The sequence below is a fragment of the Bradysia coprophila genome, unplaced genomic scaffold, assembly GCF_014529535.1.
Source record: "Bradysia coprophila strain Holo2 unplaced genomic scaffold, BU_Bcop_v1 contig_339, whole genome shotgun sequence".
NCBI classification, from domain to species: Eukaryota; Metazoa; Arthropoda; class Insecta; order Diptera; family Sciaridae; genus Bradysia; species Bradysia coprophila.
Genome location: NW_023503598.1, coordinates 118,252 through 142,690, shown reverse-complemented (window position 1 = coordinate 142,690; position 24,439 = coordinate 118,252). Strand labels below are relative to the sequence as shown.

The window sequence follows — 24,439 nt, the reverse complement described above, 5'->3', positions numbered from 1 at the left end:
AATGCAAATTCTCTCATTTCATTTGGTTCTAACACGATTCATTTTGCCATATAAGATCTCATTAGCCGGACCCAGACCTACAGACAGAAAATTATTTTCGTATGCACCTCTGGCAACAGTTGGACCTTTCATTTCGAAGAATGTCGAAGACATTCTTTTCGTAGTTCGACAACCCAGTTGCTAGACTATGCTATTGAACAATGTTCCATGAAAATATGATTCGTGAGAGCAACGATACCGTACATTTAATGTCATTACTTGACAAGGCTGTGTACTTTGGGAGGTGGCGCTAGCCGTTTTGACTGACTATTTTCATTACGAATAATTCACATTCTATGGTGAGGTGGCATTTTAATGTCAGTTACATGGAACCAGGGCCTATTTTTGAGTCTTTCAATTCTGAAAAAAATTCGGAAAAATTTCTGAATTTTTTTCAAAATTTTCAAAAACTTTCAGAATTTAAATTAGCCCTGCGTGTAACCCTTAGCGGACACTAAATTATCCCAAATTCTCTTTCGTGATCTACTAACAATATGCACGCCATCCATCATCCATGAATTTTCATTCAATCGTCCGTCTTTCGTTGCCGCATGATTCGACTAACCGACTTCTTCGTGCTTTATTCAACTGTGTGTTCGATGTCAAATGTAATCCGATTGTTTTCGTTGACAATTTTTCTGATGCGAAACTATTTCTCTTTCCACCCCAAAAAAAACGAACAAAAACCAGGAAGTCGGCGAAACAGATGAAGACGAAGAGACGTCGCATCGCAATCATTTAGTAGCACCGCACTCTGTGCTGCCGACACGAAAATCAAAAAGTGCAACACTTTCCATGGCGGCGTTAAGACGGTTATAACCGGAACTGTTTGTTTGGATTTTGTTTTTCTGATTGTAAATATAAATGTTAAATGCGCCGGGGTGTGTCTTTGAATGGAATCGAAGATATAATTAGAATTTAAGCCGAAAGAAGAAGAAGATAGAAATGACAAGTTCATGAACATTTTGCCGTACATAAAAAAGGAAAACAATTTTTTGTTAGGAAAATTATTTTACTTTAAGTTCACCGTTTCGATTATTAAGAAAAATATTCCTGACAAATTACCACAGTGTGTGAGATATATTCAACATTTCGTCAGTTTAAGAAATTCGATGTAAATTGGCTAAACTGAACCCAACGTAAGTTTTTACCCATCCATCGGTTTTATTTGTTCAACTCGTTTCGCGATAATTTCATCTCATAAGTGAAAATCAGTTCCATTTTACATTTTTCTCCGATTTGACGACATTTGAAAAACGAAATGTTGTGGAACATGTGGAACAAACCAAACTGTGGAACAAGAAAAACCGACCGAGTAAAATTGAGTTCAGTTTCAAATTTAAATTCAAAAAAAAATTATTTTCAATTTAGATTTTAATTGTATTCGTGTAGGTAAATATATAAATTGTCAAATATTAAATTTAGATAAAAATAAAATGGAAATCACATGAAAATGGAAAGATAAACAATAAATACAAATTGATAAATCCAAAACAGAAAATCCATTCTTTTATTGAATGCCGGGAAACGTTAGTCGAATGTGAAATTTGGAAATGTTGTTTGGAAACTAAGCCTGAAATGTAACAGATTTGTCTATAATTCTATTACACTTCGTCATCAAAGTACTGAAACCAACTTCACTACTATGACATTTCATGGATTTTTTTCGGAGTGAAGTTATTTCATCATAAAATAGATCTCCCAGAATGATGTACTGAAAAAACAATTGTAGCGCCTCAACAGAGGTTTCTTACACCCTTCGGAACACTGATGTTACGCGGACGTAACATTTTATATTTATACCAACCACTCAAATAAGTTAAATATTTGAGGTACACGATTTTGCTAAGGCATAAGTTTATTTAAGGCACATAAACCGACGGGAAACAGGCAAATACGCCGACTGTTTTGGGACCCAACAGAAAAAAATGAGTTTTAGGTTGTTTACCTCCTAACTTTCTAGTTGTCTAAAAACGTTGTCTCGACTCAACTGGAAATGCTCCAAAACAGCGTTTTTGTTTTGCCTTGCCTGTTTTACACAGAGAGATACTAAGATGACGGCTGGGACGCCGTTTTGACAGATAGAGGAAACATGTCGGCCATTTATGAAAAAATTGAACCGTATACGACCAGCTGTCAAATTGAAAAATACATAATCACAGTCAGCCATTTTTGACATGTCATTCGTTATATGTTACCTCCATCCGTCGTAATGGCGCGCGTCCCAGCCGTCATCTTCGTATATCTTTGGTTTTACACTAGTTTTCAAGCATTAGGAGTGTGCGATGGATAAATGATCGAGACTGGTGTAGCCCACAAAAAATTGTTATCGTCCCTAGATGTCAAAAATCGTTTTTGTAACTTTTGAAAAATTCATTTACAACTTGCGACAAGTCATAGAAGCTAAATTTTCGAGTTTTCGGCCTTTCACCTACTTTGACCTCTACCATAAAACGTCTTTGACATTTTTCCTAGCTGTATCAGACCTTTTCTACTAAGTGGAGTCCAACGCAACAGAAAAAAATAAAATCCGGAAAACGTTGGTCGGAAAAGTCTCCAGCGTGAGTCGTCAAAGTTCGCCGACTAAAAAGTTTCTTGGTAGAGGTCAAAATAGGTGGAAGGTCGAAAACTCGAAAATTTAGCTTCTATGATTTCGTCCCAATAGACAGAACTATTATCATTTCACCACATTTTCTAGATTTTCCTTAATTTTTCTTAGTTTTACAAAAAATATTCAAGGGAAAATTTGGAAAAATGTGCGAAAATTCAAGAAAATGTTGGATGTTGTGGACTGATTTCAGGATATTTCGAATATAAAAATATCCGGACCTCCAACAAAACACAACTTTGCCTTCCAGCTGTTCATTGAAAAGTGACTTACAACATCTTTCTCTTAACTAAGGCCACCAAAAACTTGTGATCCTAGAATAGAATTATATCAAGCACATATTCCAACAGAAGACAAGTAAAAATAGTCTTTGACTATATGTTTGGCCACATTTTTGATCAATAGAATCTATTAAAAATTTCAAATCGAGTTGGTTTTTAGCCGCGCCAAGTTATATGACATAAGCTTGTGCCGCAGGTCACTTTCGCAGATTTTGCATTAAACCCACTTTACTTTGACGGAAGCCGACGCAACGACGCACAGATGGCCATATTTGTTGTGTGAACTCTGAAGAGAGTGGTTGTAAGCAATTAGTGACAAAATCGGCAAAATTACAAAAATTGTCCTGAACGTGCATCAAGAAACTGATTTCCCAATTGAATCACCAGCTTCACCAAACATGTATCAGGTCAGGTCTTTTATCTTTCATCAATACGATACTAAAGGTGACAAATTCTGTATTTTAGACGGACGCCACGTTGCCAATTGAAATGACGAACAAAACTGGGACGCATTTCCTCGACTTAAATGTTCATTGTCTCCTCGAAATATTTTCGAGCAGCTGTCTGACTCTGATCGATCTCGGCTCTCTGGCAGACACCTGTAAACACTTCAAGGAGATAACCCAGCGCTTATTCCCAAAGGAGATCCAAATTACGAGTGACAAATCTTTTATTAGGTGGCACACCTGTCAATACTATCACCATTACCGAGACTATTGCACATTGTATCGTCAGCAGGATTGCGAAATTATTTTAAAGAATTTCGGATCCCGTCTCGTATCACTTAAACTAGACGAGACGAATGAATTCGTTGTGAATTTGGTAGCAAAGTATTGCGGTGACGTCACGTTAAGGCTACTCGAAATTGACGGTATGAAAAGTATAGAAAACCTCAAAGTGCCATTGGGATCGATCTTTCAACGGCTGAGGGTACTTTCTATTATTCTATGTGATCCAGGTACATATCGGCATCTTAAATGTGATTCATTGACCGAATTGAAAATCGTGGATACGACTGTTCCGACTACATTTCTCGATGGTAATTTATTTTTCTTCCGACACTTGAGATTCGATTTGGTGTGGTCGAAAAATGACAACGACACTGTCAGTTGCTCTAGAATTGTGAATTTGTTTGATCTGTTTTCCGACCGCAGCAAGCTCGTGGAGGCAATCGGCAAGGAAGTGGAAGGTCTAAAAGACACGAAGAAGTGCAATTCCTCACTCGTAGTGTTAAATCAGCCGAGCCTGCCGAAGTTGAGAAGATTGGAAGTTGTCCTGACCTTTGAAAATTACAATCAGATCATTGAACTTCTGCAAGCATCACCGTTGTTAGAAAAGGTGGCACTGCTCTTTATGGCCATCGATCCTTTTCCAATTTTTTATGCTCTGTCGAAACGGGAGAACTTACGGGAATTAACTTTTATGAGCTTTTTCAATTGTTATCGTTTTCCATGGAAAATGTTACCTCAATTGAGAATACTCTACCTTGGGGCTCCAAGACGAGTATATGCCATCGATGTCCTCTACCTTAAAAGTCAAATGCCATGTTTGGAAGAATTGTTAATTACTTCTTAGTGAGTAAGATAAATTGCTAAAATTGTTGAGTGAAGGTCAAATATCTCGACACTGAAGTGCAATATGTCGACAACCGAACAGTCAAATTAATAAAATTTAGATGAATAAGATTGATAATCAAAACGATGTTTTTATCCAGCGCACGTTCATTGGTCGGGACACATTTTTTTAATGTTCAATAAAGTGGAGTTTTGGTCTCACCAAACACCCAATCCCACACATTTAGTCTCTCAGAATGCGGGAACATTTCGAATTTTACGTCGTCTGCTTCAATGTTCAAACATTTGAACGGTGGATCCAATGTGTCAACTGGATGCCATTGCACCTTGTTCATAGTTGCATTCAAAATGTTGTCGTTCGGATTTCCGGTAGCAGCAAACGATGTGAACATTGAAACCTTTTGGATGAAAACACACAAAGTTCATCAGTTCCGGTTGATCAAAACCAATTTCTGACATACAAATCTGGTGATTGCGGTGAATTCCATTGAGTTGCTTCCGGGTACATCAACGTAAATTTGCTTAAACAAATAGCTCAATTCGTCGGCATGGCACACACCCTTCACACCCAATCCGATGTGCGCATTGCGATAATGATTTTGCGTTGGTGAATCGACTACAAACCGATAGTAAAACGTTTTTCCACCTTTGCCGGAGTGTTGACGACTCTGTATGATCCGTTGCATTCCGTGGGTAAGAGTTTGTTCGCCTCTCATCTGAAGTGGGAATAAATTCTGTTCCATCGACGGCTTGCGTTGTACTCACTGCGCACATACCTGACCGTAGGCCATAAAATCTTCAGTAGGATCGGTTCCCAGCGGATAGTAAGTTTGTTTCAGTTTTTCTGCCAAAAGAACTCGTATGGGTTCATTGTCAGGTATTGAAAGCTCTGACGGAACCATATTTTCCAGCTTTACCATTTTCAGCATCATTGGCGATTTGTTCAAATACTCCAAGACCATAAGACCTTCGTCGGAAGTAACGCCGAGTAGAATATCAATTTCATTGCTCCAAGCCTTCCTCACCAGATCGATCGGCAATTCGGTATTGAATGTTTCATTGTTAACGTAAGGCTCAGCGTGAGGCGCAAAACAGTTGGAAATTTTCCCTTTTTCTTCGGGCAACAACAGCGTTTCCTGAACTTCCGCAATTTTCACCGGATCTGCTTGACGCAGAAACTCTAAAATTCCTTTGTCTTCATTGTCTCCCTCGTAGCCGAGTTTTTTCGCTAATCGAAAAGCCCAATCCCCTTTCGGCGTGAAACAAAATTTATTCAAAACACATCCGCTCATTATGATGGCCTTCTGAAACAATCCTTTCGACATTTCCGATACACAATGCCAACTGACCGAAGCACCGCCGGCACTATGTCCAAACAGGCAGCAATTGTTTGCATCTCCGCCGAAACTTTTGATGTTTTTCTGCACAAATCGCATTGCCATTACCTGATCTTTCATCGCAGCGTTGCCGGGTACGTTAAGGGATTCGTCTTGTAGCGACAGGAAACCTAATGCTCCGAGCCGATAATTGATGGTCACAATTACCACATCAGCCATTAGCAGATAATCCGGACTGAGTAAGTCCATGGTATTTGAATTTGTGACGAACGCACCACCGTGAATGTACACCTGAATTTTAGCATTTTAATTGTGGCCACTTAAAGAAATCGAATTTTACTAGGGAGACGTAGTAAGACAGGCCAAAGAAATTAGATTTTTGGAATTTTCTTACAGTGAGAGGCAGTGAAATTTCAGCATGCATTTACTTCAGCATCAGCATGCGCGTGTAGGAGCATTAACCGTATAATAGTAGATTATTCACCTCTGTTCACATGTTTATTTATCACATACGCGCAGTGTTCGGATGTCAAAATTACTTACCTAGAAGTTTAATTCAAAGATTACACTTCAGTTCTATGTTGTTGTCTCGTTTTCGTTAATGTGATAAAATAGAGTACACACTTGTCACTATCAGTCTCGGCAAGCCTCGACTTCTTCGTGACAAGTGTGTAATATATATTAGACACTTGGGGAGTTATTGCATGAGCCGAAGGCGAATGTTATAACCCCAAGTGTCTAAATAAACATTTGGACAGAGGTGAATACGCTATTTTATCTACCGACTGGGAAATAATAACACTTTTTCACTGCTATTATTTCACCTAGGTAGATAAACAGTTTTAAATGTTTTTCTGGATCAGCTGACGCAAATTCGTGCTGAAATTTCACCTCTAACTGTAATGGAATTGAAATGTGTGGATGGACAAGAATTCGGATAGTTTTTTTTGTCTCCCCAGGGTTAATTACCATGACTGGTTGCAGCTTCTCGGGTTTTAAATGCTTCGTAAAAACGTTCATGTGCAAACAGTCCTCCGACCCGACAATGCTCTTCGTATAGAAATTTTCACCATAGCTACCAATTTTTGACATTTCATTCGTTATATCCTACCTCCATCCGTCGAAATGGCGCGCGTCCCAGCCGTCATCTTCGCATATCTTTAGTTTTACACTAGTTTTTCAAGCATTAGGAGTGTGCGATGGATAAATGTTCGAGACTGGTGTAGCCCACAAAAAATTGTTATCGTCCCTAGATGTCAAAAATCGTTTTTGTAATTTTTGAAAAATTCATTTACAACTTGCGACAAATCATAGAAGCTAAATTTTCGAGTTTTCGGCCTCCCACCTACTTTTGATTTGATTTTGATTTGAAAACATTTATTCGTCAAACGATTACAAAAATTGTTAAAAAGCAACATTGAATCTAACTGACAAAAACAACAATAACTTGCGACATCACTGTGATGCAAGTTTTATCCTGCGACGAAAAATCTCACGAGAAGCACTCTCGTTGAACACGTCGGCAAACCTCTCGAACTCCCTACACGTCGCTGCGACTGGTTCATTATACCCGTAGCTGGTTCTATGCGAAGGAGGACGAAAGACGTTCGTTCGGCGAAAGCTGTATGTGTGGATCGGCCTATTGCGATACGAATCAAAGAGTTCAACCAGCAACGGTGCACGAACCCTACCAGTAAGCACGTCGTACATGAACATCACTCGGGCATTCCTACGTCTTTCGGAAAGTCGTTCCAAACCCAGGATTTTCCGTCGTTCGTCGTAAGGTGGAAGCTCATATCTACGATTCCTTCGAACCGTGCGTCTAAGCGCATAGATCACAAAGCGCTTCTGGACCGACTCGATGTAGGTACTTTGACCTCTACCATAAAACGTCTGACATTTTTCCTAGCTGTATCAGACCTGTTCTACTAAGTGGAGTTCAATGCAACAGGAAAAAATAAAATCCGGAAAACGTTGGTTTGCCGACTGTGAAAAGTTTTTTGGGAGAGGTCAAAATAGGTGGAAGGTCGTCAACTCGAAAATTTACCTTCTATGATTTCGTCCCGATAGACAGAACTATTATCATTTCACCACATTTTCTAGATTTTCCTTAATTTTTCTTACAGTTTGTTCAAAAATGAAATGCACAGTTTTTAGTATTTCGAGACATTTCAAAATTGCAATCTGTCAGATAGTAAAGGATGCGTTTAATTACCCGGCGCATTAAAAGATTTGAAATTTGAATGATTTTTTCCACAGCTACATATTTTTGCATGTTAAGTTTCTTACATTTTTTGCAGATAGCATTATTAATAGTAGGAAACTTAGATTTCGTAGGAAGAATTCGCGGACGGAAAAATGTAAATTTATTTTGAGTCTGAGTATTGTTCTACATCTATGATTTCTCTTAGATCGTGTTTCTATTCAAACAAATCGATGGTCTTTGAATACTCAAATCTGTAGAGAGACCGTCTGCTTCATACATTAAAAAAAAATTTTACAAGAAGTTTTATCGGCACTTGAAGTGGGGAAACACGAATAAGCATCAGGGAAAAAAAATTTGTCAACAATTATTTTCTACAAATATATAAATATTTGGCACAAATATGTAAATATTTGTAACAAATAAATTCGCAATTTATTTGTGACAAATATATAAAATATAAAATAATTTTAAATTATTTGTTATAAATATTTTAAATATTTGTGACAAATAAATTCCAAATTTATTGTGACAAATATTTAAATTATTTGTGACACATATTTTATAAATTTGCAACAAATATTTAAATTATTTATTAGAAATAAATTCAAAATTATTTGTCACTAGCACTGTTACCCGGCCTTCGGCCGGGTTGTACTGATTATAGTCATGTGAAAAATACAATCAAGAAAAAATTGTAACGTTAACTTGGTATCTCCTCATATAGAGATGATTTTGCCTATTTTGCCATGACGACCGATCCAGATAGCTCAATCGGTAGAGATTCGGACTCATAACATATGGGCCCTGAGTTATACTGTCAGAGTAAACTTGCTCATATGGTTTTTCAAAGTGTGATTAGTTAACGCAGCAGCTATGCCAACAGACTGCTTAAACCGCAATAATGTCGTAGAAAACTTTAAGAAGCGATTTCGCATGAGTGACAATACACAATTGTAACGAACAGTGCCATCTGTAATGTCACATAAACATGACACGCATGCCAGATTTCTAATCTTTCTAATCCAAATGTGCCTATTGACGTAAGGATAATGAGACTTCCGTTTGACAGTGGTTCGGATTCCTTTTTAATCAGCAGGTCCATTTTGACGAAAAAGGGGCACGCACAACAGGCCGAGTGGAGACTTAGGTGCACGTATTCGTTCCACCCCATATGTATTCAAATCAAATTAATTGTTATATGTGACTAATAAACAATAAAAAAATGTCTGAATGTCTGTCACGAAGACCACGATAACTTGAGTGAAACGCAACCGATTTTAAAAAGTTTTTTTTCCTGATAGGTCATTCCAATGGTTATGGCAATGGTGAGACCCCATATTAAAATGGACATATTAGAGTCCGTCTTTCCGGGCCGCCTAAGTGCTTTAGGGTTTTTCAAAATATCTTCTGCCATTTAAAGGCTACACTTGTAATGAATTTATAATGCCTATCTGTACTATCTGTACAAAAAAGCTTATAGAAATTGAAAGAACGACTCGTGAGTTAGTGCCCTTGATCTGGCCTGTGAACAGGACGCCACCTCAGGACGTTTTTGCCAATATCTATGTCCGTGAACTTAGCCCAGAACAAAATTTTTTGAACCCGCCTCCTGCAAGATTTAAGACCATCTCTCTGCACATATAAGTATTGCCTTTATGAAGAGGGAAGTGTGGCTAAAAAGGTCTATGAAGAGCTGAAGTGTGGCTAAAAAGGTAAAATTGATGGGTCCAAATCAAAAATAACATTTATAGTGTCTCTTCTTGTGTGTCTGTTTTCTGCGAGTCACTTTTTGGAAATTATACACAAAGTATCTTTGTGTTCAAACCTCAAAATATCTGCTGCGACTCGCATTTTAGGAATTAAACACGAAGTGGCTTTGTGTCCAGACCGAAAAAGATCTGCTCCGACTCGTTTTTTGGGAATTGAACACAAAGTGGTTTTGTGTCCAAATCTCAAAATATTTGCTGCGAGCTTTTTGGGAATTTGTCTCCTAACAAAATCAAGGCTGTTTACTTTTGTTTACTTTCATTAAAATTGCACATGCGTCGCTTGGGGTAAATTCACGCCGTAAGTGCGGTCGAAATTCAAAATTGGAAGTGCGGAAGTCTTTCTAACGTAGCGTCATTTTCTTACAAGAAAGCGTTGAAATGTACTTTTCGGTTCACTTTTTCATCAAATCGTTCACTTAAAATTCAAATTTTAGGCACAATTTCGGCGTGAATTAAAGAGGTTGACTGACATTGTCTGTGGAATTCAATTAAAACACAAAAAACTTAGTCTACCACTTTCCAAGCAATGTTGATTTTATGTTTAAATTTAAAGTTAGTGAATCTATGACTGCACTAAGAAATTTCAAAAGTGATATCTGATTATAGCTTCACTCTACATTACTTAATTCTTTTAAGAGTACAACAATTTAAAACTTCAAAACTAAAACAGGACAAACGATGCTGCAACTGTCTTTAAGGTGACGGTACCTGGCTGATGGTCAGCTTTCGCCCAAGTAGGTTTTAGCGGCTGCAACTTCGTGTGCCGTTTTTAAATCACGCTTTGCCAGACACTTCGTAGGCCAGCCTTCTTTATTCTTTGGATGTCGCTTTTAAAAAGCGCAATCAGAGACCTGGTGTTCGATTTTGAAAAAGACCATCGGAGACTTTGCCCCTTCGACCATCGGAGGCAGTGATGCACCGAGGTGTAGCGTGGTGCACCGAGGTGTAGCGTGGTGCACCGAGGTGTAGCGTGGTGCACCGAGGTGTAGCGTGGTGCACCGAGGTGTAGCGTGGTGCACCGAGGTGACCCAAGGTGAGATGAGGTGCACCGTGTTTGTGTTTTATATTATAGATAAATATTTAAAAAAAATTGTGACAAATAATTTAAAATATTTGTCACAAATAATTTTGAATTTATTTCTCATAAATATTTGTGACAAATATTTAAATATTCGAACCAAATTTTCAACATTAAATTTGCTTCGAATAATTGAATTTTTTTCCGTGATGATTTTTTGCTGCTAATTGAAGTTGAACAGTTAGCCGCTGTACAACACCATCGATTTCTTTGAATAAAGACACGATCTAAGAGAAATTATAGATGTAGAACAATACTCAGACTAAAAATAAATTTACATTTTTCCGTTCGCAAATTCTTCTGACGAAATCTAAATTTAATTCCTACTATTAAAATGCTATTTGCAAAAAACGTAAGAAACTTAACATGCAAAAATCTGTAGCTGTGGAAAAAACCATTCAAATTTCAAATCTGTTAATGCGCCGGTTAATTAAACGCATCCTTTACTATCTGACAGATTGAAATTTTCAACTGTCTCGAAATACTAAAAACTGTGCATTTCATTTTTGAACAAACTGTAGTTTTCACAAAAAATATTCAAGGGAAAATTTGGAAAAATGTGCGAAAATTCAAGAAAATGTTGGATGTTGTGGACTGATTTCAGGATATTTCGAATATAAAAATATCCGGACCTCCAACAAAACACAACTTTGCCTTCCAGCTGTTCATTGAAAAGTGACTTACAACATGTTTCTCTTAATTAAGGCCACGAAGACCTTGTGATCTTAGAATAGAATTATATCAAGCACATATTCCAACAGAAGACAAGTAAAAATAGTCTTTGACTATATGTTTGGCCACATTTTTGATCAATAGAATCTATTAAAAATTTCAAATCGAGTTAGTTTTTAGCCGCGCCAAGTTATATGACATAAGCTTGTGCCGCAGGTCACTTTCGCAGATTTTTCATTAAACCCACTTTACTTTGACGGAAGCCGACGCGACGACGCTCAGATGGCCATATTTGTTGTGTGAACTCTGAAGAGAGTGGTTGTAAGCAATTAGTGACAAAATCGGCAAAATTACAAAAAATTGTCCTGAACGTGCATCAAGAAACTGATTTCCCAATTGAATCACCAGCTTCACCAAACATGTATCAGGTCAGGTCTTTTATCTTTCATCAATACGATACTAAAGGTGACAAATTCTGTATTTTAGACGGACGCCACGTTGCCAATTGAAATGACGAACAAAACTGGGACGCATTTCCTCGACTTAAATGTTCATTGTCTCCTCGAAATATTTTCGAGCAGCTGTCTGACTCTGATCGATCTCGGCTCTCTGGCAGACACCTGTAAACACTTCAAGGAGATAACCCAGCGCTTATTCCCAAAGGAGATCCAAATTACGAGTGACAAATCTTTTATTAGGTGGCACACCTGTCAATACTATCACCATTACCGAGACTATTGCACATTGTATCGTCAGCAGGATTGCGAAATTATTTTAAAGAATTTCGGATCCCGTCTCGTATCACTTAAACTAGACGAGACGAATGAATTCGTTGTGAATTTGGTAGCAAAGTATTGCGGTGACGTCACGTTAAGGCTACTCGAAATTGACGGTATGAAAAGTATAGAAAACCTCAAAGTGCCATTGGGATCGATCTTTCAACGGCTGAGGGTACTTTCTATTATTCTATGTGATCCAGGTACATATCGGCATCTTAAATGTGATTCATTGACCGAATTGAAAATCGTGGATACGACTGTTCCGACTACATTTCTCGATGGTAATTTATTTTTCTTCCGACACTTGAGATTCGATTTGGTGTGGTCGAAAAATGACAACGACACTGTCAGTTGCTCTAGAATTGTGAATTTGTTTGATCTGTTTTCCGACCGCAGCAAGCTCGTGGAGGCAATCGGCAAGGAAGTGGAAGGTCTAAAAGACACGAAGAAGTGCAATTCCTCACTCGTAGTGTTAAATCAGCCGAGCCTGCCGAAGTTGAGAAGATTGGAAGTTGTCCTGACCTTTGAAAATTACAATCAGATCATTGAACTTCTGCAAGCATCACCGTTGTTAGAAAAGGTGGCACTGCTCTTTATGGCCATCGATCCTTTTCCAATTTTTTATGCTCTGTCGAAACGGGAGAACTTACGGGAATTAACTTTTATGAGCTTTTTCAATTGTTATCGTTTTCCATGGAAAATGTTACCTCAATTGAGAATACTCTACCTTGGGGCTCCAAGACGAGTATATGCCATCGATGTCCTCTACCTTAAAAGTCAAATGCCATGTTTGGAAGAATTGTTAATTACTTCTTAGTGAGTAAGATAAATTGCTAAAATTGTTGAGTGAAGGTCAAATATCTCGACACTGAAGTGCAATATGTCGACAACCGAACAGTCAAATTAATAAAATTTAGATGAATAAGATTGATAATCAAAACGATGTTTTTATCCAGCGCACGTTCATTGGTCGGGACACATTTTTTTAATGTTCAATAAAGTGGAGTTTTGGTCTCACCAAACACCCAATCCCACACATTTAGTCTCTCAGAATGCGGGAACATTTCGAATTTTACGTCGTCTGCTTCAATGTTCAAACATTTGAACGGTGGATCCAATGTGTCAACTGGATGCCATTGCACCTTGTTCATAGTTGCATTCAAAATGTTGTCGTTCGGATTTCCGGTAGCAGCAAACGATGTGAACATTGAAACCTTTTGGATGAAAACACACAAAGTTCATCAGTTCCGGTTGATCAAAACCGACAGCAATTTCTGACATACAAATCTGGTGATTGCGGTGAATTCCATTGAGTTGCTTCCGGGTACATCAACGTAAATTTGCTTAAACAAATAGCTCAATTCGTCGGCATGGCACACACCCTTCACTCCCAATCCGATGTGCGCATTGCGATAATGATTTTGCGTTGGTGAATCGACTGCAAACCGATAGTAAAACGTTTTTCCACCTTTGCCGGAGTGTTGACGACTCTGTATGATCCGTTGCATTCCGTGGGTAAGAGTTTGTTCGACTCTCATCTGAAGTGGGAATAAATTCAGTTCCAATTCATCGACGGCTTGCGTTGTACTCACTACGCACATACCTGACCGTAGGCCATAAAATCTTCAGTAGGATCGGTTCCCAGCGGATAGTAAGTTTGTTTCAGTTTTTCTGCCAAAAGAACTCGTATGGGATCATTGTCAGGTATTGAAAGCTCTGACGGAACCATATTTTCCAGTTTTACCATTTTCAGCATCATTGGCGATTTGTTCAAATACTCCAAGACCATAAGACCTTCGTCGGAAGTAACGCCGAGTAGAATATCAATTTCATTGCTCCAAGCCTTCCTCACCAGATCGATCGGCAATTCGGTATTGAATGTTTCATTGTTAACGTAAGGCTCAGCGTGAGGCGCAAAACAGTTGGAAATTTTCCCTTTCTCTTCGGGCAACAACAGCGTTTCCTGAACTTCCACAATTTTCACCGGATCTGCTTGACGCAGAAACTCTAAAATTCCTTTGTCGTCATTGTCTCCCTCGTAGCCGAGTTTTTTCGCTAATCGAAAAGCCCAATCCCCTTTCGGCGTGAAACAAAATTTATTCAAAACACATCCGCTCATTATGATGGCCTTCTGAAACAACCCTTTCGACATTTCCGATACACAATGCCAACTGACCGAAGCACCGCCGGCACTATGTCCAAACAGGCAGCAATTGTTTGCATCTCCGCCGAAACTTTGTATGTTTTTCTGCACAAATCGCATTGCCATTACCTGATCTTTCATCGCAGCGTTTCCGGGTACGTTAAGGGATTCGTCTTGTAGCGACAGGAAACCTAATGCTCCGAGCCGATAATTGATGGTCACAATTACCACATCAGCCATTAGCAGATAATCCGGACTGAGTAAGTCCATGGTATTTGAATTTGTGACGAACGCACCACCGTGAATGTACACCTGAATTTTAGCATTTTAATTGTGGCCACTTAAAGAAATCGAATTTTACTAGGGAGACGTAGTAAGACAGGGCAAAGGAATTAGATTTTTGGAATTTTCTTACAGTGAGAGGCAGTGAAATTTCAGCATGAATTTACTTCAGCGTCAGCATGCGCGTGTAGGAGCATTAACCGTATAATAGTAGATTATTCACCTCTGTCCACATGTTTATTTATCACATACGCGCAGTGTTCGGATGTCAAAATTACTTACCTAGAAGTTTAATTCAAAGATTACACTTCAGTTCTATGTTGTTGTCTCGTTTTCGTTAATGTGATAAAATAGAGTACACACTTGTCACTATCAGTCTCGGCAAGCCTCGACTTCTTCGTGACAAGTGTGTAATATATATTAGACACTTGGGGAGTTATTGCATGAGCCGAAGGCGAATGTTATAACCCCAAGTGTCTAAATAAACATTTGGACAGAGGTGAATACGCTATTTTATCTACCGACTGGGAAATAATAACATTTTTTCACTGCTATTATTTCACCTAGGTAGATAAACAGTTTTAAATGTTTTTCTGGATCAGCTGACGCAAATTCGTGCTGAAATTTCACCTCTAACTGTAATGGAATTGAAATGTGTGGATGGACAAGAATTCGGATAGTTTTTTTTGTCTCCCCAGGGTTAATTACCATAACTGGTTGCAGCTTCTCGGGTTTTAAATGCTTCGTAAAAACGTTCATGTGCAAACAGTCCTCCGACCCGACAATGCTCTTCGTATAGAAATTTTCACCATAGCTACCAATTTTTGACATTTCATTCGTTATATGTTACCTCCATCCGTCGAAATGGCGCGCGTCCCAGCCGTCATCTTCGCATATCTTTAGTTTTACACTAGTTTTTCAAGCATTAGGAGTGTGCGATGGATAAATGATCGAGACTGGTGTAGCCCACAAAAAATTGTTATCGTCCCTAGATGTCAAAAATCGTTTTTGTAATTTTTGAAAAATTCATTTACAACTTGCGACAAATCATAGAAGCTAAATTTTCGAGTTTTCGGCCTCCCACCTACTTTGACCTCTACCATAAAACGTCTGACATTTTTCCTAGCTGTATCAGACCTGTTCTACTAAGTGGAGTTCAATGCAACAGGAAAAAATAAAATCCGGAAAACGTTGGTCGGAAAAGTCTCCTGCGTGAGTCGTCAAAGTTTGCCGACTGTGAAAAGTTTTTTGGGAGAGGTCAAAATAGGTGGAAGGTCGACAACTCGAAAATTTACCTTCTATGATTTCGTCCCGATAGACAGAACTATTATCATTTCACCACATTTTCTAGATTTTCCTTAATTTTTCTTACAGTTTGTTCAAAAATGAAATGCACAGTTTTTAGTATTTCGAGACATTTCAAAATTGCAATCTGTCAGATAGTAAAGGATGCGTTTAATTACCCGGCGCATTAAAAGATTTGAAATTTGAATGATTTTTTCCACAGCTACATATTTTTGCATGTTAAGTTTCTTACATTTTTTGCAGATAGCATTATTAATAGTAGGAAACTTAGATTTCGTAGGAAGAATTCGCGGACGGAAAAATGTAAATTTATTTTGAGTCTGAGTATTGTTCTACATCTATGATTTCTCTTAGATCGTGTTTCTATTCAAACAAATCGATGGTCTTTGAATACTCAAATCTGTAGAGAGACCGTCTGCTTCATACATTAAAAAAAAATTTTACAAGAAGTTTTATCGGCACTTGAAGTGGGGAAACACGAATAAGCATCAGGGAAAAAAAATTTGTCAACAATTATTTTCTACAAATATATAAATATTTGGCACAAATATGTAAATATTTGTAACAAATAAATTCGCAATTTATTTGTGACAAATATATAAAATATAAAATAATTTTAAATTATTTGTTATAAATATTTTAAATATTTGTGACAAATAAATTCCAAATTTATTGTGACAAATATTTAAATTATTTGTGACACATATTTTATAAATTTGCAACAAATATTTAAATTATTTATTAGAAATAAATTCAAAATTATTTGTCACTAGCACTGTTACCCGGCCTTCGGCCGGGTTGTACTGATTATAGTCATGTGAAAAATACAATCAAGAAAAAATTGTAACGTTAACTTGGTATCTCCTCATATAGAGATGATTTTGCCTATTTTGCCATGACGACCGATCCAGATAGCTCAATCGGTAGAGATTCGGACTCATAACATATGGGTCCTGAGTTATACTGTCAGAGTAAACTTGCTCATATGGTTTTTCAAAGTGTGATTAGTTAACGCAGCAGCTATGCCAACAGACTGCTTAAACCGCAATAATGTCGTAGAAAACTTTAAGAAGCGATTTCGCATGAGTGACAATACACAATTGTAACGAACAGTGCCATCTGTAATGTCACATAAACATGACACGCATACCAGATTTCTAATCTTTCTAATCCAAATGTGCCTATTGACGTAAGGATAATGAGACTTCCGTTTGACAGTGGTTCGGATTCCTTTTTAATCAGCAGGTCCATTTTGACGAAAAAGGGGCACGCACAACAGGCCGAGTGGAGACTTAGGTGCACGTATTCGTTCCACCCCATATGTATTCAAATCAAATTAATTGTTATATGTGACTAATAAACAATAAAAAAATGTCTGAATGTCTGTCACGAAGACCACGATAACTTGAGTGAAACGCAACCGATTTTAAAAAGTTTTTTTTCCTGATAGGTCATTCCAATGGTTATGGCAATGGTGAGACCCCATATTAAAGTGGACATATTAGAGTCCGTCTTTCCGGGCCGCCTAAGTGCTTTAGGGTTTTTCAAAATATCTTCTGCCATTTAAAGGCTACACTTGTAATGAATTTATAATGCCTATATGTACTATCTGTACAAAAAAGCTTATAGAAATTGAAAGAACGACTCGTGAGTTAGTGCCCTTGATCTGGCCTGTGAACAGGACGCCACCTCAGGACGTTTTTGCCAATATCTATGTCCGTGAACTTAGCCCAGAACAAAATTTTTTGAACCCGCCTCCTGCAAGATTTAAGACCATCTCTCTGCACATATAAGTATTGCCTTTATGAAGAGGGGAAGTGTGGCTAAAAAGGTCTATGAAGAGCTGAAGTGTGGCTAAAAAGGTAAAATTGATGGGTCCAAATCAAAAATAACATTTATAGTGTCTCTTCTTGTGTGTCTGTTTTCTGCGAGTCACTTTTTGGAAATTATACACAAAGTATCTTTGTGTTCAAACCTCAAAATATCTGCTGCGACTCGCATTTTAGGAATTAAACACGAAGTGGCTTTGTGTCCAGACCGAAAAAGATCTGCTCCGACTCGTTTTTTGGGAATTGAACACAAAGTGGTTTTGTGTCCAAATCTCAAAATATTTGCTGCGAGCTTTTTGGGAATTTGTCTCCTAACAAAATCAAGGCTGTTTACTTTTGGGAGAGGTCATGCAGATGCAGATACGCGGGTTACACACCACGTTTCATACAAAAAATTCACCACGCCATACAAATTCAATTTTGGTGAATTTGCTTGTATGAAAAAGGTGTGTTCCCGCGTATCTAAGAAAATGACGATCTGCGTGACCTCCCCAAACTATACAGCTTTAAACAAAATAGCTGTCTGCGGCCTTATTGGATTTTAGCAAAAGTAAAATATCTTGGGAAAATAGCACTTAGAGAGTTTCTGTTAACAGCAAAGTAGTTGATGGTTATGTGTGGGATGTTTCAGGCATTGCATATATGGACACGGTGATAAAAAAGGGTTCACATTTGGCATTCGTAATTGCGCTATGTGCAATTTTTAAACCAATATAAATACTTTCATTAAAATTGCACATGCGTCGCTTGGGGTAAATTCGCGCCGTAAGTGCGGTCGAAATTCAAAATTGGAAGTGCGGAAGTCTTTCTAACGTAGCGTCATTTTCATACAAGAAAGCGTTGAAATGTACTTTTCGGTTCACTTTTTCATCAAATCGTTCACTTAAAATTCAAATTTTAGGCACAATTTCGGCGTGAATTAAAGAGGTTGACTGACATTGTCTGTGGAATTCAATTGAAACACAAAAAACTTAGTCTACCACTTTCTAAGCAATGTTGATTTTATGTTTAAATTTAAAGTTAGTGAATCTATGACTGCACTAAGAAATTTCAAAAGTGATATCTGATTATAGCTTCACTCTACTTACATTACTTAATTCTTTTAAGAGTACAACAATTTAAAACTTCAAAACTAAAACAGGACAAACGATGCTGCAACTGTCTTTAAGGTGACGGTACCTGGCTGATGGTCAGCTTTCGCCCAAGTAGGTTTTAGCGGCTGCAACTTCGTGTGCCGTTTTTAAATCACGCTTTGCCAGACACTTCGTAGGCCAGCCTTCTTTATTCTTTGGATGTCGCTTTTAAAAAGCGCAATCAGAGACCTGGTGTTCGATTTTGAAAAAGACCATCGGAGACTTTGCCCCTTCGACCATCGGAGGCAGTGATGCACCGAGGTGATCCTTAGTACACCTAGGTGAACCATGGTACACCGAGGAGAACCGTGGTGCACCGAGGTGTAGCGTGGTGCACCGAGGTGTAGCGTGGTGCACCGAGGTGTAGCGTGGTGCACCGAGGTGTAGCGTGGTGCACCGAGGTGTAGCGTGGTGCACCGAGGTGTAGCGTGGTGCACCAAGGTGAACAGAGGTGCACCGAGGTGTAGCGTGGTGCACCAAGGTGAACCGAGGTGACCCAAGGTGAGATGAGGTGCACCGTGTTTGTCACATTTAAAATATTTGTCACAAATAATTTTGAATTTATTTCTCATAAATATTTGTGACAAATATTTAAATATTCGAACCAAATTTTCAACATTAAATTTGCTTCGAATAATTGAATTTTTTTCCGTGATGATTTTTTGCTGCTAATTGAAGTTGAACAGTTAGCCGCTGTACAACACCATCGATTTCTTTGAATAAAGACACGATCTAATTATAGATGTAGAACAATACTCAGACTAAAAATAAATTTACATTTTTCCGTTCGCAAATTCTTCTGACGAAATCTAAATTTAATTCCTACTATTAAAATGCTATTTGCAAAAAACGTAAGAAACTTAACATGCAAAAATCTGTAGCTGTGGAAAAAACCATTCAAATTTCAAATCTGTTAATGCGCCGGTTAATTAAACGCATCCATTACTATCTGACAGATTGAAATTTTCAACTGTCTCGAAATACTAAAAACTGTGCATTTCATTTTTGAACAAACTGTAGTTTTCACAAAAAATATTCAAGGGAAAATTTGGAAAAATGTGCGAAAATTCAAGAAAATGTTGGATGTTGTGGACTGATTTCAGGATATTTCGAATATAAAAATATCCGGACCTCCAACAAAACACAACTTTGCCTTCCAGCTGTTCACTGAAAAGTGACTTACAACATGTTTCTCTTAATTAAGGCCACGAAGACCTTGTGATCTCAGAATAGAATTATATCAAGCACATATTCCAACAGAAGACAAGTAAAAATAGTCTTTGACTATATGTTTGGCCACATTTTTGATCAATAGAATCTATTAAAAATTTCAAATCGAGTTAGTTTTTAGCCGCGCCAAGTTATATGACATAAGCTTGTGCCGCAGGTCACTTTCGCAGATTTTGCATTAAACCCACTTTACTTTGACGGAAGCCGACGCGACGACGGCCATATTTGTTGTGTGAACTCTGAAGAGAGTGGTTGTAAGCAATTAGTGACAAAATCGGCAAAATTACAAAAAATTGTCCTGAACGTGCATCAAGAAACTGATTTCCCAATTGAATCACCAGCTTCACCAAACATGTATCAGGTCAGGTCTTTTATCTTTCATCAATACGATACTAAAGGTGACAAATTCTGTATTTTAGACGGACGCCACGTTGCCAATTGAAATGACGAACAAAACTGGGACGCATTTCCTCGACTTAAATGTTCATTGTCTCCTCGAAATATTTTCAAGCAGCTGTCTGACTCTGATGGATCTCGGCTCTCTGGCAGACACCTGTAAACACTTCAAGCAGATAACCCAGCGCTTATTCCCAAAGGAGATCCAAATTACGAGTGACAAATCTTTTATTAGGTGGCACACCTGTCAATACTATCACCATTACCGAGACTATTGCACATTGTATCGTCAGCAGGATTGCGAAATTATTTTAAAGAATTTCGGATCCCGTCTCGTATCACTTAAACTAGACGAGACGAATGAATTCGTTGTGAATTTGGTAGCAAAGTATTGCGGTGACGTCACGTTAAGGCTACTCGAAATTGACGGTATGAAAAGTATAGAAAACCTCAAAGTGCCATTGGGATCGATCTTTCAACGGCTGAGGGTACTTTCTATTATTCTATGTGATCCACGTACATATCGGCATCTTAAATGTGATTCATTGACCGAATTGAAAATCGTGGATACGACTGTTCCGACTACATTTCTCGATGGTAATTTATTTTTCTTCCGACACTTGAGATTCGATTTGGTGTGGTCGAAAAATGACAACGACACTGTCAGTTGCTCTAGAATTGTGAATTTGTTTGATCTGTTTTCCGACCGCAGCAAGCTCGTGGAGGCAATCGGCAAGGAAGTGGAAGGTCTAAAAGACACGAAGAAGTGCAATTCCTCACTCGTAGTGTTAAATCAGCCGAGCCTGCCGAAGTTGAGAAGATTGGAAGTTGTCCTGACCTTTGAAAATTACAATCAGATCATTGAGCTTCTGCAAGCATCACCGTTGTTAGAAAAGGTGGCACTGCTCTTTATGGCCATCGATCCTTTTCCAATTTTTTATGCTCTGTCGAAACGGGAGAACTTACGGGAATTAACTTTTATGAGCTTTTTCAATTGTTATCGTTTTCCATGGAAAATGTTACCTCAATTGAGAATACTCTACCTTGGGGCTCCAAGACGAGTATATGCCATCGATGTCCTCTACCTTAAAAGTCAAATGCCATGTTTGGAAGAATTGTTAATTACTTCTTAGTGAGTAAGATAAATTGTTAAAATTGTTGAGTGAAGGTCAAATATCTCGACACTGAAGTGCAATATGTCGACAACCGAACAGTCAAATTAATAAAATTTAGATGAATAAGATTGATAATCAAAACGATGTTTTTATCCAGCGCACGTTCATTGGTCGGGACACATTTTTTTAATGTTCAATAAAGTGGAGTTTTGGTCTCACCATATACCCAATCCCACACATTTAGTCTCTCAGAATGCGGGAACATTTCGAATTTTACGTCGTCTGCTTCAATGTTCAAACATTGGAACGGTGGATCCAATGTGTCAACTGGATGCCATTGCACCTTGTTCATAGTTGCATTCAAAATGTTGTCGTTCGGATTTCCGGTAGCAGCAAACGATGTGAACATTGAAACCTTTTGGATGAAAACACACAAAGTTCATCAGTTCCGGTTGATCAAAACCGACAGCAATTTCTGACATACAAATCTGGTGATTGCGGTGAATTCCATTGAGTTGCTTCCGGGTACATCAACGTAAATTTGCTTAAACAAATAGCTCAATTCGTCGGCATGGCACACACCCTTCACACCCAATCCGATGTGCGCATTGCGATAATGATTTTGCGTTGGTGAATCGACTGCAAACCGATAGTAAAACGTTTTTCCACCTTTGCCGGAGTGTTGACGACTCTGTATGATCCGTTGCATTCCGTGGGTAAGAGTTTGTTCGCCTCTCATCTGAAGTGGGAATAAATTCAGTTCCAATTCATCGACGGCTTGCGTTGTACTCACTGCGCACATACCTGACCGTAGGCCATAAAATCTTCAGTAGGATCGGTTCCCAACGGATAGTAAGTTTGTTTCAGTTTTTCTGCCAAAAGAACTCGTATGGGATCATTGTCAGGTATTGAAAGCTCTGACGGAACCATATTTTCCAGCTTTACCATTTTCAGCATCATTGGCGATTTGTTCAAATACTCCAAGACCATAAGACCTTCGTCGGAAGTAACGCCGAGTAGAATATCAATTTCATTGCTCCAAGCCTTCCTCACCAGATCGATCGGCAATTCGGTATTGAATGTTTCATTGTTAACGTAAGGCTCAGCGTGAGGCGCAAAACAGTTGGAAATTTTCCCCTTCTCTTCGGGCAACAACAGCGTTTCCTGAACTTCCACAATTTTCACCGGATCTGCTTGACGCAGAAACTCTAAAATTCCTTTGTCGTCATTGTCTCCCTCGTAGCCTAGTTTTTTCGCTAATCGAAAAGCCCAATCCCCTTTCGGCGTGAAACAAAATTTATTCAAAACACATCCGCTCATTATGATGGCCTTCTGAAACAACCCTTTCGACATTTCCGATACACAATGCCAACTGACCGAAGCACCGCCGGCACTATGTCCAAACAGGCAGCAATTGTTTGCATCTCCGCCGAAACTTTGTATGTTTTTCTGCACAAATCGCATTGCCATTACCTGATCTTTCATCGCAGCGTTGCCGGGTACGTTTAGGGATTCATCTTGTAGAGACAGGAAACCTAAAGCTCCAAGCCGATAATTGATGGTCACAATTACCACATCAGCCATGAGCAGATAATCCGGACTGAGTAAGTCCATGGTATTTGAATTTGTGACGAACGCACCACCGTGAATGTACACCTGAATTTTAGCATTTTAATTGTGGCCACTTAAAGAAATCGAATTTTACTAGGGAGACGTAGTAAGACAGGCCAAAGAAATTAGATTTTTGGAATTTTCCTACAGTGAGAGGCAGTGAAATTTCAGCATGCATTTACTTCAGCGTCAGCATGCGCGTGTAGGAGCATTAACCGTATAATAGTAGATTATTCACCTCTGTTCACATGTTTATTTAGACATTTGGGGAGTTATTGCATGAGCCGAAGGCGAATGGTATAACCCCAAGTGTCTAAATAAACATTTGGACAGAGGTGAATACGCTATTTTATCTACCGACTGGGAAATAATAACACTTTTTCACTGCTATTATTTCACCTAGGTAGATAAACAGTTTTAAATGTTTTTCTGGATCAGCTGACGCAAATTCGTGCTGAAATTTCACCTCTAACTGTAATGGAATTGAAATGTGTGGATGGACAAGAATTCGGATAGTTTTTTTTGTCTCCCCAGGGTTAATTACCATGACTGGTTGCAGCTTCTTGGGTTTTAAATGTTTCGTAAAAACGTTCATGTGCAAACAGTCCTCCGACCCGGCAATGCTCTTCGTATAGAAATTTTCACCATAGCTACCAATTTTCTCTTTTGTTGCATCGTAAACGTTTTCCCATTTCTCTATCGGCGTCGGATTCTGTTAACGTTTCGAAAGTCATGACAACAAACAAATTCGTTCTTTATCTAATCGCAAGATTATTTGTATCGAACTTTAAACCATTTAACGAGACAATAAGTAACAAACGAATCGATTACTGACCTTGAACCGTAATTCACCAACTGGTGCCTTGGCATAAGGAACACCTAGGAATGCAGTGTATGACGTTCGGAGTGCAGAAACCATTTTAATTCCGCGAACTTTTCCAAATTCAATTTCTACGATATCGAATTCAGTCATTTTCTTTATACTATAGATACGCTACGCACAGCTTGAATGTCAATTCTCGAATGTAGGTAGATTATCTATACACAACACC

General features: G+C 38.4%; 6 protein-coding genes across 9 annotated transcripts in view; 3 read left to right on the top strand and 3 right to left on the bottom strand.

Moving 5' to 3' along the window:
- Positions 1–1,077, top strand: part of LOC119079828 (protein ECT2) — a 62,748-nt gene extending 61,671 nt beyond the window's left edge. For all 4 annotated transcript variants that reach the window (XM_037187892.1, XM_037187894.1, XM_037187893.1 and 1 more), the window contains one exon: positions 730–1,077. In XM_037187892.1, coding sequence (XP_037043787.1) covers positions 730–858 — 129 coding nt within the window. In that variant the 3' untranslated portion in view covers positions 859–1,077. The remainder of the gene's footprint in view (positions 1–729) is intronic.
- A 3,571-nt stretch (positions 1,078–4,648) lies between these two features.
- On the bottom strand, positions 4,649–6,088 carry LOC119079825 (esterase B1-like). The gene is made up of 3 exons (XM_037187889.1): positions 5,279–6,088; positions 4,964–5,218; positions 4,649–4,900 (listed from the first exon to the last, which is right to left on the bottom strand). The coding sequence occupies exons 1-3, from the start codon at positions 6,086–6,088 to the stop codon at positions 4,679–4,681; spliced, it is 1,287 nt and encodes a 428-aa protein (XP_037043784.1). The 3' UTR covers positions 4,649–4,678.
- Positions 6,089–11,874: 5,786 nt separating this feature from the next.
- LOC119079849 lies at positions 11,875–13,277 on the top strand. The gene is made up of 2 exons (XM_037187916.1): positions 11,875–11,992; positions 12,051–13,277. The coding sequence occupies exons 1-2, from the start codon at positions 11,984–11,986 to the stop codon at positions 13,158–13,160; spliced, it is 1,119 nt and encodes a 372-aa protein (XP_037043811.1). The 5' UTR covers positions 11,875–11,983; the 3' UTR covers positions 13,161–13,277.
- Positions 13,278–13,305: 28 nt separating this feature from the next.
- LOC119079824 (esterase B1-like) lies at positions 13,306–15,599 on the bottom strand. Its single transcript, XM_037187888.1, has 4 exons — positions 15,477–15,599; positions 13,947–14,798; positions 13,627–13,881; positions 13,306–13,557 (listed from the first exon to the last, which is right to left on the bottom strand). The coding sequence occupies exons 1-4, from the start codon at positions 15,597–15,599 to the stop codon at positions 13,336–13,338; spliced, it is 1,452 nt and encodes a 483-aa protein (XP_037043783.1). The 3' UTR covers positions 13,306–13,335.
- A 4,909-nt stretch (positions 15,600–20,508) lies between these two features.
- LOC119079848 lies at positions 20,509–21,911 on the top strand. Its single transcript, XM_037187915.1, has 2 exons — positions 20,509–20,626; positions 20,685–21,911. Exons 1-2 carry the CDS (start codon positions 20,618–20,620, stop codon positions 21,792–21,794), a joined length of 1,119 nt encoding a protein of 372 aa, XP_037043810.1. The 5' UTR covers positions 20,509–20,617; the 3' UTR covers positions 21,795–21,911.
- Positions 21,912–21,939: 28 nt separating this feature from the next.
- LOC119079847 (esterase B1-like) lies at positions 21,940–24,439 on the bottom strand. Its single transcript, XM_037187914.1, has 5 exons — positions 24,223–24,439; positions 23,932–24,099; positions 22,581–23,432; positions 22,261–22,515; positions 21,940–22,191 (listed from the first exon to the last, which is right to left on the bottom strand). The coding sequence occupies exons 1-5, from the start codon at positions 24,358–24,360 to the stop codon at positions 21,970–21,972; spliced, it is 1,635 nt and encodes a 544-aa protein (XP_037043809.1). The 5' UTR covers positions 24,361–24,439; the 3' UTR covers positions 21,940–21,969.

Excerpts from the sequence above, each read along its gene's own strand:
- LOC119079824 (XM_037187888.1), bottom strand. The coding sequence starts at position 15,599 with ATGTCAAAAATTGGTAGCTATGGTGAAAATTTCTATACGAAGAGCATT. Across the intron at positions 14,799-15,476 it reads AGAAGCTGCAACCAGTTATG|GTGTACATTCACGGTGGTGC; the intron begins GTAATTAACCCT and ends GCTAAAATTCAG. Across the intron at positions 13,558-13,626 it reads TCACCGCAATCACCAGATTT|GTTTCAATGTTCACATCGTT; the intron begins GTATGTCAGAAA and ends TTCATCCAAAAG.
- LOC119079847 (XM_037187914.1), bottom strand. The coding sequence starts at position 24,360 with ATGACTGAATTCGATATCGTAGAAATTGAATTTGGAAAAGTTCGCGGA. Across the intron at positions 23,433-23,931 it reads AGAAGCTGCAACCAGTCATG|GTGTACATTCACGGTGGTGC; the intron begins GTAATTAACCCT and ends GCTAAAATTCAG. Across the intron at positions 22,192-22,260 it reads TCACCGCAATCACCAGATTT|GTTTCAATGTTCACATCGTT; the intron begins GTATGTCAGAAA and ends TTCATCCAAAAG.
- LOC119079825 (XM_037187889.1), bottom strand. The coding sequence starts at position 6,088 with ATGGACTTACTCAGTCCGGATTATCTGCTAATGGCTGATGTGGTAATT. Across the intron at positions 5,219-5,278 it reads ATTTTATGGCCTACGGTCAG|ATGAGAGGCGAACAAACTCT; the intron begins GTATGTGCGCAG and ends TTCCCACTTCAG. Across the intron at positions 4,901-4,963 it reads TCACCGCAATCACCAGATTT|GTTTCAATGTTCACATCGTT; the intron begins GTATGTCAGAAA and ends TTCATCCAAAAG.